We start from the raw sequence: 15,555 nt of genomic DNA on the forward strand, positions 1-15,555 counted from the left end.
TGGTAGGTAGGACAGGGCCCTACTCTACTGCAGTACCTATACCAGCCTGTTGTTATAGTAGTGGGGTAGTAGCAATAAAACGATTTATTTATAAGCACTCTACAGCAACACACAGATAAGATACATAACAGAAGGTAAAAGCAATTAAACAGTAAAGTGATCAAATAAAAGTGAAAGTAGAACTATATACAGTATTTAAAACAAACTCTTAAAAATGTCAGTCTTAAAGATGCCAAATCTCTAACAGATCTGGGCACAAGAGAAGGCTATGTCACCCCCTGTGAGCCTGGATTTGGAAGATCTCAATGAGCAGATCTCAGCAGTTTAACTCTTCTCAATCAAACTGGTGTAGGAGGAGGATCTGATAGCTTAAAGACTATCCTTACAGGACACCCGATGTTCTTCAGAAGCCTGTAGACGACTAGTAAATGACTTTGAATCTTGTTTTTCAATTAAGAGTCCTAACCCTTGTGAATAACGAGGTTTCACTGTGCAGTAAGTGTGAACCGTGCACAATCCAGTGAATCTGTGATGCAGGGGTGGGTCAGTTTCTGTCCTTCCCCTGTCAAACAAAGACACCAGCAACACACAAAAGCAAAGCGGCAGCAGGCCCAGTAAAATGCCATCCCTGGACTGAGGATGTCCCTTTCCCCGTGAGCAGATCGCTGCCTTTGTCTGTTCCTCCACTGTATCCTGGCTCTGAGGATGTCCTCCAGAGACACAGCACCGAAGCCCAGTAGGCATTGTCCCGGACCAGGGGTGTCCAGTCCTGCGGCTGAAGGGCAGGTGTGTTCCTGCGGTCTGCAGGTGTTCTGGGATGAGCTGGTGAGCTGGGAGATGCTCTTGAAGTGGTTCAGTGAAGCCAGTGACCAGCTGGTTTAGCTCGTTAACAGCTGAGTGAGAATAAATAAATAAACTCAGACTCCTAAATTTCATTGAATCATCCTTAATCCACAGTTCAGAACACTGCAGAATGCTTGTTCATTGACAAGCAACATAGTGCTCAGCCTTGCTGCCTGATGTGTCTCTTCACACTGCTAACATAAGCCTACTGCATCAATGTGTGATTATAGCATTTGCAGAATTTAAATTCCCACAACCTGGGACACCAATCATCCCAGGGCAGAAAATGAAAGGGAGTCATGTGGAAGTAGTGCTGTGACTCTCCTCAGTGCATTCACACATGCAACATCTTCCACACAGTACCACCTTCATATGTAAAAAATGCAACGTCTGCCAATGTTAAACAGCAGTATTGTCAAACATTCGTGTTGTCTAGTGAAAAAGCAAAGCCTTCATTCTTGTGTCTCTCACTAGGCTGTGGACAAATCTCTATTTTAACAGCTAGAAAGTCTTGCCCCCAAATATTGTAGGCACGCATGTACACTTAAATATTAATAAAGCCTTCTTCTTTATTGTCTGTGAAAAACAGACACACTGCTGAACGGGTGACTCATAAATTTGTCCCCAATCCTAACTTCGAGCACCAAAAATCAAGCATCACAGAGAATGTCTGATTAAATAAACAAACAAAACAAAAAACTAAATTCCATCACAAGCACCGTCCCACACGTTTGTTTGTTTTTCTGTTTTCAGGAAGCTAGGAGCTGGGATGGAAGAAGCTGTGCCTGTTCTGACTGGACTTTTTCCTCACCTGCTGGGATCTGCTCACCTTTGCTGTGGAAAACCCACACCGACTGACAAAACAAAAGCGTGAGAACACACAGCCCCCGAGGAACAAAAATTACATCAGAGAGAGAAACTCAAGGAAGAAGGGCTATTACAGTACTTTATGCATGGCCTAGCATCCCCTCAGCTATGAACATAAAAACCAATTCAGGCTCTAATGCTACCCTGGTCAATCTCAAAGGTATGGTGTCTTAAGCAGTTTGCGTGATGTAGTTGTCTTTTGTGTAACATCCTGTGGGTGTGAAGGCAAATTTGCCTATCGAAAGTGCCAGGACTCGTTACAACAGTGAAAATGACTGAACACCTCAGGCCCACCTGTTGGTGGCTTTTCCAGGTTTCTGTTTTTCTTTGTTTTGCTGTTACCATGGTTTCTGCAGCACTCTTGACCACAGGGAGGCCTTGATTAACGTTTTGAAGCCTGTTAAATGTTAGAGCTATGTACGAGGGACACACCCACCCTGTTTTCAATAACAAATCAATCAACGATCGATGGTGAACTTCGTCTGAAAGTGCGGCACAAGACTGAGCCCTAATAAAGTTCTTCTGGGCAGCTGGGTTTCAAGCAAGTGACTTTAACACTGAAACAAAACATGGTGTGCATCAAGATTTACAAGCTATAAATTAAAATGTTGATCTGAAACTACAGGTGATATTACACTAATGTCTCCAGATATTATTGGATGCTTAAAATATAAACAAGGTCTTGATGTGTTTACAAACTGAGGAAAGGAAAGGAAAATTTTGAATTTTTAGTTTATAAAGAAAACTATAGTAACAAATTGTATAATTACTTCATTGTAAATTAAAATACAACAAACTTGTGCAAAGAAACGCTAAACTATTCCGTTACTATGCAACAATATGTAAATACAACTTGAGGCAATCTCCTCCTGCAGATCACACCTTGAGCCGTGTGAACGAACAACACAACCTGAGGAAAATTCTGGCAATCCCTTTCTGCTCAAGTTAAGACGTTTATTGTCAACAAATAAACATAGTTAAAGAGCAGAAAGGTTTTCTGAGACGTTTTCGTGGTCCTGTTCTCCAGCAGAAAGCTAGGCAAAAATGATTTTTTTTAAATGTCTTGTAATGCAGGATACCTTTCCTGTTTAGATGGACGCATCAGAACAAGCATCCTAAAACATGAAGTCAATCGAACAATTCACTAGGTCACTGAACATAATAATCATACTTTTCGGACCTATGCCCTTGCCTTGTAAAGAAATGTACTGTTAACAGAAATAACCCAACATTTTATTTCCCATTAGCAAAATAGGGAGTGACAATTATGGGGGGTATTTAGTTCATTTATTTTGAGCCCAGAGAATTGTGTAAGAATTGAGGTACAGTTCTCAGAAACGTTTCAAACACCTGATGACTCTGGCGGTCTCCTGTAAAAAAAACACCTAATTGAAACAAGCCAGTGTGTCATTCCACCTAGTTAAAAACATCATAGGCTTAGAGAAGGTCTCTGTCTCTCTTTCCCTCAGACTATTAAATGTTTAACAGCCATAAAGAGATACGAACTCGCCGGCTTCCCCGCTCTGGATATAAAATCTCTTGCCACCCATGCTGAGAAAACTCCTGTAATCCGGCCACTGTGCAACAGGGCCTAGCTCCTCTGTATCGATCTCCTGATACTAGAGGATTAGCCTCTTCTCTGGCCACCCTCCTGCTCTCGTTCCAGGATAAAGTTAATCATAACTTCCCAGCGCCAAAGTGCTTTGAGAATTAGCATGCCAAAAGGCTTCTTGCTCCATTGTGAGGCAGGGAACTACAAGGGGAAATGTTTGTCCCAGGACAATTAAAGTCGCTGCTAATTCTTTTTATCCCTTTCAAAGGTGCGGGTGATTAGAAAGGAAAGTTTGGATTTCCTGAACTTGAAATGGAAACACAAAAGTGACAGACGTCTCTGGGGGCCTCAATCCACATTGGGAGGAAGCCTGCTCTCCTGGTCTGGAGGCGACACACTGCTGCATTTCCCATAAGAAAGATTTTAAGGATGTAAGACAGGTTCCAGACGAAAGGAGGCCTCTTAGCCCCATGTAGCTCATTTAAACAAGCAGGAACTCCTTCAGGACTGAGGAGCTGTGGGTCTGTTTAATTTGATAACCAGAAGATGTTTAGTATAATCCTCCAGAATGCAAATGTTCATCAGAATGTTCATCTGAAACTAAATTCTTCAAAACCCAAATAGTGCCCAAATTTATGGCATTTTTCTAAGAGCCAAATTTGCTGTTGATTTACAATCCACGAGCTTCACAACCTGCATCAGAAAGAAGAAATGTTGATTGCATTAGAACATATTTAATTTATAATCCTGGTGGTGTAGATTTAAGCTTTACTGTCCCATTTTGAGCAGAAATGAAGAAGAAAAAAAAACAGTAGCAGCCCATGTTCAGAAAGGCGTCTCCCTGTGATGATTTGCTGTGCTCTGCAGTCAAGGGGCTCAGAGCTGCAGTCACAGGCTGTAGTTACCACCACTAAAGGACTGCCTGGGAGATAACATTAGCCACATAAAGATAAGCACAAGTCAGAATTTTATGATGCAAATGTTGAAGGTTTTTATCTTTAATTGCCTCTCCGAGGAACCACAGGGGCTCAAGAAAGTCATTAAACAAATTGCACATGACGCATGAGTTTGGATTTGGTCATGAAGAAAAGATAAGTAGGATGACCATGCAACTACAGTAAATCTATCGGGGCAGCTCTGTGGAAAAATCCTAAGGAAAATAAAACCTTAAAAGTGCTGAATATGTTTTATTTTGTAGTACACTTCTGTGCAGGTACATTTACAAAGCTTTCGCTAATTTCTAAAGAGTTTGAAGTGTATAGCTGAAGGATAGGACTGGGATAGCCCTTGGTTTAGTATGAAGAATGTTGTCAAGAAGGGACAAAAAGAATGTAAGATCGCTTACAAACGAGAGGAGCCTCAGGGACCATCAAGTCTGTTCAGCAGTTAGTAGTGTTTGATGGATCCACGGATCTCCTGTCGATATTTGTTGAAAGAAGCCAGAATATCGGCTTCAAAAACTTCAACAGGGAACTTGACTGAACAAGAAATTGTGCTTTTCTTCTAGAATGAATAGAATTAAAGTAAAATTTCATCATGGCGTAAGACATTCTAAGTGAACCTTGACAAAGAAAGTCATGATCACCAAAGTCTCGTGTTTTTTTTTTGCCCATAGCTATGAACCTTCGTATATATCTAACATAACGCATGACACCTTTGCCAAAGCACATTTCTCCAAGAGTACAGCAGGCTGGGCTCCTGTGGCCACAGAACTATTTAGTGACTCCAGCAAACCTGCTCCCAGATCACCCAGAATATGTCATGGCAAGTCATTTCCAAAAAACAGCCAGCAGTACTCAGCCCCCAAAGAATGTGGCCTGAGCTCAGCTCGGTTAATGTGCTGTAATGCACTGTAAGGACAAGATCAGCCTTTATCGGACATAGCAGGGGAGGCTGCGAAGACAGCCGAGGGAAATTCATACCATAAGGACGGCACAGGCATAACCTGCGTTTTCCGTGAGAAAGTGCTGAGACGGATTCGGCTGCCTTCCACCTTTTCCGTTTCAGAATGTTGAAACATTCTACTTTTTCTGTGGCCCTTCTCTCTGAGCTGATTGATTCATTCTCTTCTGCTTGTTTACTTCTTTAGGCCACAGGGATAGTCCTGTGGAAAATATGTAACGTCTTATAACTGTTTCCATTGTGAAATACCAGGGCTCTGCAGTATTTCACACCTAAGTGAGCGTATGCTGCTTCAGTAGGTGGGGTTTCTTAACTCTTAACCTCACGGACAGCATCTACAGAGAGCCCTCTCAAACAGCTGTCCACATAGTCGCACCCCCCCTTCATTTCCAGAGCGAAACCAATCTACTTGTTTCAAGTTACAAACTAGGGATCCCTTCATAATGCTGTTTTAGGAATAAATTACATGCAGTCAGATTTTCTTTATAGAAGTCTAGTATAATAACTGATTATAGAAAACTGATTGTCCAATTGCAATTGCAATAGGCACAGGCTAGTGGGGGCACAACATAGGATACACCCTGGACGGGACACCAGTCCATCTCAGGGCAGACACACACACTCACACACGCCAGGGCCAGCTGTCCCAGAAGTCAGTTAAACTACAAGTGGGCATTTTTATTGTGGCAGTAAACTCTAGAGCACCCAGAGGAAACCGACACAAACACTGGGAGAACATTCGATCCTCAACTTATCATGTGGATCGTTAGTTTTCTGACTAATAGAACATAAAATGTATTTAATAATGGGCTGGTGTCTGACCTTGTTTGTACTTCTACTGGTTCACCACAAGGCTGCGCTCTTTCTCCCCTCCTCTTAATCTTATATACTGATGACTGCCGGAGCAAGGGTAAATCATTCTATCATCACGTTTGCTGAGCACAGTGAATTAGTCTCTCTTTTCTAAAAGCGTGGACAAACACTTGGACCATATCTGGACAGACAAAGTGGTCAACTGGTGTGATACTTCTTACCTTGAGAAGAATGTGTCAAAAACAAAAGAAATGATTGTTGATTTTTAAAAAAACCCAAAACAATATAGTTTCTGCAACAATCCACAGTGAGTCTGATGGTTCACAGTAACAGATTTCTGGACACTGTGATGATAAGTTTAAATTCACTGAGAACACGGATGTCATTGTGAAGAAATTCCAGCAATGCTTTCATGGTCTGAGTTCTTGCGGAGTCCAAAAAAGAATTCTATCCACATGTTATAGGTCTTCTATCGGAAGTATTTGAACTTTTTCTATTTTCTGTGGGTTCACTTCACTCAAAGAGAGGAAATCCGCTTTTAAAATGTGGAAAACCTCCGCTCTAAAATCACAGGTGAGCCTTTAAGACCCCTGGCACAGCTGTATGTCCAGCAGATCCTGTGAAGACCCAGCTGATATCCCTCACCAGTCTTTTGAACTCTTGCCTTCAGGAAGATGGTTTTGCTGTCCACAGGGCAAGACAGATAGAAGAATATTTAGCTGTGCTCCAACAGCCTACAGGCTCTTAAACAATGAATGCAAAAAATGTTACCACTATGATGTCTATTAGATAGAGCCCATACTAAGGACATGCATGTACTTTACTCATGAATATTGCACACTGTTACTTTCATAATCATTTTATAGTCTGTTTGCTGTCTTTATGTGTATATATTGTCTTGGTAATGTTGTTTTACTTGGAAGGAGTTGTATCTTGTACAACTTGCTGCTTAAATTGCCCCCTTGGGGAAGTATATATGATTTTTCATTGAATTGGATACAAACTAAACACAGAAAGCACCCCAGTACTTAAACCCAGGGCCCCACCGCCACAAGGCAGCCATGCTACCACTGTTCCACTGTGCCACCCCAAATGGATGTCCCTTCAATCAAAAATAAACATACTGTGTGGCGTTTTTGTGTCATTCGAACAGGTAGAAATATAGACATATATAGTACAGCCATACGCCGGGCTCACTAGAGTGTTGCTGTTAGTTAGCCACTATCGGTCAAGGTACTGCTGTGTTTTGAAAATGTACATTAATTTAAATTATTTTCTCCCCTGGCAGAGTTTTTTTTTTTTAATTGAACTACAGGAAAGAAAAATGAAACTTCCTCAACCTATGTCAGAATTTCCGCGTGTTAACACTGTTTTCGGATGTGACTGTCCGACCCCTTGCTAACAGAGGAATATTACGCAGTAAGAGCTCTTGTAAGCACGCAGCAGGGTCTCTATAACTGGAGCACTTCGGCATCCATGCTGGCACTTTGTTTCATTTTTTTACCTCTTCACGCCTGGAAGTCTTCGGAGTGGCAAGGTTTAAGTATTGGAAGGGAGGGAAAAAAAACCCAACTCTTGGGATTATTGCCGATTGAAACGCTGTGGAAAACAGAGTCCTAAAGCAGCCGAATGTGCTCAGCTTCAAAAAGGGCCTACGTCCCACATAAAAACAGGAGGCTAGCCAGGGATGCCAAGGTGCGAGACCTCCTCTGCTTTGATTACCATGCAGCTGAACCGCAGGAAGTCTGGCTGTAAAGTGAGTCACGCTCCACAGCCCACACTCAAAACCAGGCTCAGCAAAGGGAGGAAAGACCAAACAGCCCCAAGAGTCCTGCACCCCAGAAAACCCAGCCCATTCCTGGCCAGCTCTCTGCAGTCCGCAGTAAAACGTAAAGACAAGTTCACATCTCTCCCCCCTCTCTGAAGGCACCCATGAATGAAGGCAATCATTTTCTGTACATGCTTTTAGAGGGCTGTTTCTTCTGGTTTTGAGCGCTGGGGGGATTATGATACAACAAGGCTCAGTAAAATAACACGGAAAGGATTAGAGAGTTCACAGGCAAATGAATCGAACATTCCAGTAAACAATTATTTAAATTACAGCACAATTATATACAATGTATTTAGAAACCGCAGCATGGTTTAAACACTGTGGAGAACTACAGTACAGTTCTTTATTGTGTTACATATGACGCGTAGCTGGGAGCACATTTTTTTCCAGTTAAATGCAGCAAGTTGAAAAATTGAGCTCTAGTAAAAAATTTAGATTAAAAAAAAAACCATGAATGCAGACGCTCGTTAGATCTTCCGTTTTGTTAGTTTCATGTCGGTTTTTCCTGGTGCACCTGCGAGAAGTTGCGCCACATCGGAGAAACGGACTTGAGGAAAACAAATTCTCGGTTTTCCAGCAAAGCGGGGCGCAGGTGGTTTCTCCGCCTCGATCGATCCAGGCAGACGTTCCTGCTCAGGAGAGGGAAAACGGCCCGGGCTAAATTAAATGATCAAAAAGAGTTTTAACGACCGTAAGGTCATTCGTCAAAAAAAATAAAGACGCACCGAGGCGTCCCCCCCCCGCAAAAATCGCATTAAGCTGCGAATCACTTGCTCAATAATTCTCCCGAGGAGGATGTGGAATTAATATAACAGAGGGCCCCATTAACGCAATTCACTTCACACTTGCTTCTTGTCAGGCACAGGAAAAGGGCGCTTCAGCCGCCGCTACATAATTGGGCTCCAGTAAACAGTAGATTTGTCACATGTGTATTTTGTACAACAAAAGATAAGTGATATTCGCAAATACACAACCGAGTTCAAAGGCGGCGCATACTTACGGAACTAGCTGCAGGGTTGTCGTTCATCCGCTTTAAAAGTTAAAATAACTACAACACTTTACCATATAAATGTTTCTAGGATTTTGCACGAAACACACTATTTTCAGCGCCCGAAGAAATCGAAAATGTCAGCCAAGTCAAAACGGTTTCTCTGTAACACCACTGATCTGCAAAAAAAGTGAAACTTTTAAAGCTTGTATTAAGATTTAAGTCTGGGAAAAAAAACCGAGAATGTGTCAGAGCGGAGCGAGCAGTTTAAAAGTGAAAAATAAACGAGTATTTTTTATACATTACAATACGTACATGTGACAATTAAAACACACTTCATTAATAATGCACTAATCCTACTTGGAATTGGATATTGTTCAAAATTCAAAAGTGCCGGTGCTGGAGTGTGAGCAACCGTCTTGAGAAAACAGTCTTGGGAATCGCAGAAGAAAATATAGTTTAGTTTCTTTTGCTATCGTGTTAGGAAATCTTTTCAGGGGGGAAAAAAAATATCATTTCTTGAAATGTCATTTGTTGAGTTCAAGGTGATTTTTTTTGTGTGTGTAGAACTAGTTTGGCAACGCGAGCAACGCCAAGGCCGACAGCACGAAATGAGAACTAAGCCGGGTGCCGTTCATACGTCTACGTCACAGAGGGGGATACAAGAGGACCCCCGTCGGCGTTCTTTGAGGCTGCTGTCTGAAGAGCCGACAGCCGACACCCGGCGGCCAGGGGGCGGCGACAGGACCGGACAGCCACACCCACATTTAGCGCGCACACCTTGATGGGCTTTAAAAATCGTGGCCTGTAAGGCCGGGCTGTCAGACTTCGCAGCCAAGAATCTGGAATCAGCCGGGGGGGAAAAAAAATAAAACCAACCAAACAAAAAAATACTTTGTGTGGTCTTCCAAGGAACTTTGTTCAGGGGTCTCTCGCCTCCCTCGGGAAATTATGACTTCCAGCAGCACAGACCAGCGCCTGGACCATCTCCTGAGCGCCGTGGAGAGCGAGTTCCAGAAGGGCAGCGAGAAAGGGGACGCTTCGGAGACGGATATAAAAGTCGGGTTGGAAGATGTGGATCTCTGGGCGAAGTTCAAGGAGCTGACGAACGAAATGATCGTAACCAAGACGGGAAGGTCGGCCGATTATTTGTTAACTTACCTAATTAACCTAATCGGATGAACCTGCCTGCGGGACTCTAGGTGTTGCTGTTCACTGAGACAACATACAAGACGCAGAATACGTGTATGCACGAAAAGGAAAACGGCAATGCATACATGTCCTCTGTAGAATGAAACTTCTCTAACGTTGGAAGGCTTATTTTTTGTTATCGCAGGGCTAACGTGTTAACATTACAATTTTATAAATATGTGCTCAGGCGTTTCACAGATCTAATATGATTTTGAAATGTGTATATAAAACAGTTTTGGTAGAGTGCAATTTTCAGATTGATAATAGTTCTCCAAAGAATGCAATATGTATTATTAAATGGGCATTAAATCCATATTAATATCTCGTGCGAAAGTTTTTAAATACCCATTCAATAGGACCTCGTAATTTATTAATAACTCAGGTGGGTAGCTGCGTCAGCATGCGTAGGCTGCAAAGGAACAAGTAATAGGTTTATTCCATGCTGAAAAAAAGAAGAAAGAACACAACGTTTCGGCCGTGGAGCCTTCTTCAGGTGTCAGACCTGAAGAAGTGCCAGAAGAACTTTCCTTCTTCAGTGCCACACCTGAAGAAGGCTCCACGGCCGAAACGTTGTGTTCTCTTTCTTCTTTTTTTTCAGCATGGAATAAACCTATTACTTGTTCATTTATTAATAACGTTCAAGTCACTCATTGAAGTACCCGTGCAAAGGTCTAATGTCGCAAGTTATGAATGCGAGGAGCGTCGGCGCACTTCAACAAAGATCGTTGTTATTCACATTCTACCTTATAAAAGACGACTAAAATAGGGCCTTCTTTTCCTGGAAAAACAGATCCAGCTGAAATATCTCTCAAGCCGTCTGCCGTGGGTTTCACGGCCATGTTAATAAGTGTTAAGTGTTTCTATTGTACCATGGAAACTAATTGCGTACAGGCTTTCCAACTGAAGTTTTAATCAATAATCAATACAGTTAAAACGGTCTTAGAGGGTTCCGTGTATTTTTCATAGCTACAGCAGCGGTCCTAAAGTCCAGTTCTGTTCGTGTTTCAGGAGAATGTTCCCAGTGCTCCGAGTCAACGTGGCGGGACTGGATCCCAACGCGATGTACTCCGTGCTGCTGGACTTTGTGGCGGCCGACAACAACCGGTGGAAGTACGTTAACGGAGAGTGGGTGCCCGGGGGCAAACCGGAGCCCCAGAGTCCCAGCTGCGTCTACATTCACCCGGACTCGCCCAATTTCGGGGCCCACTGGATGAAAGCGCCAGTATCCTTCAGCAAGGTGAAGCTGTCCAATAAACTCAACGGCGGGGGGCAGGTAAGACGCTCGGCTTAACCTTGTGCTTGTGGCACGAAATGCGTTTTAAACCCGTTTCTTTGCGATTCTCCGTAATGGGGTAACGTTTCTGCCCGTGTCCCTAATCAATCGGTTTTGCTCACGATGCCCTTTGCCGTTACTCGCTACCTAAACGTTATGCGAGTTTACAGATAAGCAGAGGACACCAACAGTAAAGACCTATGTAGTTTCTATAGCTGGCAATAGATAAATGATTCAGATCAATGCATGTTTTTTTTTTTAATCTTGACCATTAATAAACTGGACGCCGTGCGATTAATCTTTTTCCCCACTCGATGGCACCATTTAAAAGTTGAAAGACGGGGTCAGTTCAAAGAGTTCTATCTGTATCGCCACAGATCATGCTGAACTCGCTCCACAAATACGAGCCCCGGATTCACATCGTGAAGGTCGGAGGGGTTCAGAAGATGATCAGCAGCCAGTCGTTCCCGGAGACGCAGTTCATCGCCGTGACCGCGTACCAGAACGAGGAGGTAAACCGCATGCAGCTCTTTTTGTTTTTAAAGAAAAGCTGATTTAACGAGATCAAATCAATCCCGACAAAACTCTCAATTGCACTTTGGCTCGGAAAATACCGAATTATACGACAGCTAGCCGGGTAACTCCAGACCAAGGATCCTGTTATTTCTAAACGCCTCTTCTCGTTTGTATTTGATAAAGACTTGAGGAACCACTTGAAAGTTCCCCCTGTTCGATTTCCATATCGTTAACTGTAGGGCCTCGCTATGGCTTACTGCGACTTCGCTTTGGTCTGCTAATTTTTACCATCTCGTTTTGATGTCGTGGGTCGCCTCGTTTCTCTGCTGAATTTTGGCAAGGAGCACTATTAAGTGCCATTGACGGCCTACGGGGCTGGAGGTCATTTGGCTTCAGAGGAATTCAAAGCCAACTGCGAGTATTCGCCGTAAAAAAACGAATTCTCTTTTCCCCCCCCCCTAGATCACTGCACTCAAGATAAAACACAACCCATTTGCCAAAGCATTTCTTGATGCAAAGGAGAGGTAAGTAAATATGGGCATGATCCACCAATATATAAAGTACAATCTCCATCTTGTCCATATATAAATACTTCTTGAGCAGTGCATCTCTGTTTTAAACATCAGGCTTACTTGTGCAGCATCCTACATATACATAGTTCTGTGACATGTTTTCAAAAGTCCAGTGTTATTTATTGTTGAACTAGGACATTTCTGATTTTGCTGGCCTTTAATAAGTAATGATTAAAAAAAAAAGAGTTAAACTAAACTGTCAATGAGCCACAGGGGCCAAAAAAGTTCCTCATTTGTAACCTTTATGTTCTCTTATGCTTAAAGCTTAAAAATAAGACAACTAGGGCTCTTTCCCAGCTTCTAATTTTGTTCTGTCCGATGCTCAACAGGAGTGACCACAAGGACCTGCCAGACCCTTCAGGAGAAACCCAGCAACCTGGTTACTCGCAAAGTAAGAAATCTAAAATCTCCGTCGGCAGTTAGGTTGTAGTTTCACTACACCCAACTTGACTCGCTGATTTTTTTGTAATGCTTTACAATTTAAACCTCGACCTTTACAATATTATACTCCGCGCAAGGTATGTATATTGATATAGCCTCAAAATAAGAAAGGGCTTACTTTATGTAACTGCCTCTGCAATTGGAGAACGCTGCATTACTGCTGAAGAGCTGCACAAGAAATGCTGTGAGGACACCAAATTTCAGCATCCAGGCTGTGTGTGCTGTCAACCTCATTCTTGGTCTCTTCTCGACAGTTGGTGGCTGGTTTCTGCCCGGCAACGGCTCCATCTGCCCCAGCACCAGCCCTCCTCAGTTCAGCGGAAACCCTGGCCTCTCCTCGGGCTCGTACTGCGAGAGATACTCGGGGCTGAGGGCACACAGGGCTGCCCCCTACCCCAGCCCCTACCCACACCGCAATGCCAGCACAAGTAAGAACCCTGATTTTTTTTTTTCCCCTGGGGGGGACAGTGCAGCAGGATCATTTTCGCCTTGATGCAGGCTGAGCTGTAAGCGGTTAAGATGTAGGATTCCACTCCGCTCCACCTCTCTGTGGAATGGAGGAGTCTGTATCTCTTGGGCCACTTCTTTTGAGCTCCCCCTTGTGCCTTCCTGTTGGCAATACAATACAGTCCCCTGCTGCTCTTAAAGTCGCTGAGGTGCTCTCTCTGGAGATGTGGCTGCCAGCTCGGCTCCATTCCTTAACAGCCTCCAGCCCACCAAAAGCTGCAGGTATATTTAAATGAATGTGGAACAGCCCGTGAAGAGCTCCCCTCTGTAATCGGGGACTCGGATCAGATAACAGAAGGAATGGCTACCACTGAGCTGGAGCCAGGACATCTCCATACTTGATAGAAGCAGATTACTCCCAGCAGGGGGCTCTGAAAAGGCACGGAGCTTCGGCTGCTATAATGCTAATGAAGCAGATGGATGATCACTTCACTCATGTCGAAGCCTAAATCTTCTGTTACCTGGGTTTGAAAGACCCCAAATCCTTCAGGCTTAAGTACTCATTGAAGACTGAGGTAGAGACCTGGGTGGGGGGGGGGCGTGTCGCTCTGAGCAGTGGCTGCCTGTCCTGCAGAGCTCCTGTTGCTGTTGGACCTTAGACGTAGCTAATCCAGAGGTCTACAGTCCTGGTTCTGCAGAGCGGTGGTGTAGTTCGACTTTTACTTGGTTCTTCAAATTGTCAACACCTTTGTGTTATTGATGAATTAAGCCCCTCTGTTCAATTACGAGTTCTGGTCCTTCAGAATTCAAAAGTACCTGATTTTGGTTACAAATTACAAATCAATCAATGGAAAGTGTTCCAAATCTTTCTAAATTTAAAGGTGACGTGTGTAACCTGCAGGACTGGGTAGGATGATATTTTCAGTGCATTTTTCCCCTTTCTAACATAGGAGATAATCTTCTCCTTATCCTTTCAGACACGTACATGGATACCTCCTCCCCCAGCCTGCCTGCTCACGACAGCTGGACCTCCCTGCAGATCCCCAACTCCAATGGGATGCCCTCTCTCTCGCATACCACCAACACGGTCTCTAACCCAAGGTAGGAAAACCACACAGTTGCTGTTCTAAATAATATTGATGGTTTTGTTTCAAAAGCTGAGAATCTTAACTACTTTTGCTAGGTCTAAGACCTGTATAAATCATTAAGCACCTCCTTTAGAATGATAGATTTGACTTAAAACACAAATCTCCATGAATAGCTTTAAAACTACTCTGTATGCAAGGTCTGCTTAAATGTTTTTCACAAAAATTGGGGAAAGCTACATTTCAGATATGTATAGCAACCACATGAAAAGTATTTTAAAAGGCACTGTCCTAATCCAGACATGGAAAATTCCAGCAAGTCCATGCAAACTGTATTGTACCGTGGTGCCATTTAGTGATTTCAGATCATGCTCAGTGCATTCATTACCATTGCTTTTCTGAACTTTATCCACTCCCTCTCTTTCCCTGCTGCAGCCAGTACCCGAACCTGTGGTCAGTTGCTGGCACACCCCTGAACCCTGGGTCTCCATCGGGGTCCATCGCGGGCGGCCTGACGTCCCAGTTCCTCCGCAGCTCCTCCGTCTCCTATTCGGGGCTGACCTCCTCTATCCCAGCATCCTCGGGCTCCCCCATGTATGACAACAGCCTGGGCGAAGTGGGCAACGGCGAGGCCCAGTTTGAGAGCTCCATCGCCAGACTGGCGGCCTCCTGGGCACCAGTGGCCCAGACCTACTGAGCGCTACCACCTGGACAAGCAGATGTTTTGACCCCTGCCACAAGGAAAGAGAGAGGACCACACCAGGTTTTGGAACAAATAATAGGTTCAGCACAGGAGGACCCCTGAGGAACTTCAGTATCGACCTTCTACCTCGGTGAAATCTCTTCGTGCAACTGTGGGACAGACGCAGGCTCTTCCTTCCAAAGTAACAATCAAGACAGTGAAGGCCCACTGCCAGGCGCTTCCCAATCGGTCTGATGTGAAGGCCAGTTGACTCTGATGCTGCATGAAGCTAGATCAGATCCTGTACAAATGTTTTTGATGCATTTCCTATGGAATTCTGTCACCGGGTTGAACTCGGATGCAGTGGCATAATGGGATGAACATAGTTTTGCAGAATTGAGGTATTGGTTTAGCCCTGCAGTTTGTAAATGTGTTCATACCATCTTATTTAAAAAGGGGTTCTAGATGAGGGGAAGAAAAAAAACAGGATGTAGTCTTGAGAATAATGCTAGGTTTTGTCATTCACTGCAACATCCATCTTAGTCTTAAATC

General features: G+C 43.7%; 1 protein-coding gene across 1 annotated transcript; it reads left to right on the forward strand.

The window, feature by feature from the left end:
- The first annotated feature begins 9,747 nt into the window (after window positions 1–9,747).
- On the forward strand, window positions 9,748–15,018 carry tbxta (T-box transcription factor Ta). The gene is made up of 8 exons (XM_088932746.1): window positions 9,748–9,932; window positions 10,996–11,260; window positions 11,638–11,772; window positions 12,239–12,300; window positions 12,678–12,739; window positions 13,044–13,217; window positions 14,214–14,337; window positions 14,757–15,018. The coding sequence occupies exons 1-8, from the start codon at window positions 9,748–9,750 to the stop codon at window positions 15,016–15,018; spliced, it is 1,269 nt and encodes a 422-aa protein (XP_088788872.1).
- The last annotated feature ends 537 nt before the right edge of the window (window positions 15,019–15,555 follow it).

This window comes from Atractosteus spatula, chromosome 14 (genome assembly GCF_055471065.1).
Source record: "Atractosteus spatula isolate fAtrSpa1 chromosome 14, fAtrSpa1.hap1, whole genome shotgun sequence".
In the NCBI taxonomy this organism is placed as follows: Eukaryota; Metazoa; Chordata; class Actinopteri; order Semionotiformes; family Lepisosteidae; genus Atractosteus; species Atractosteus spatula.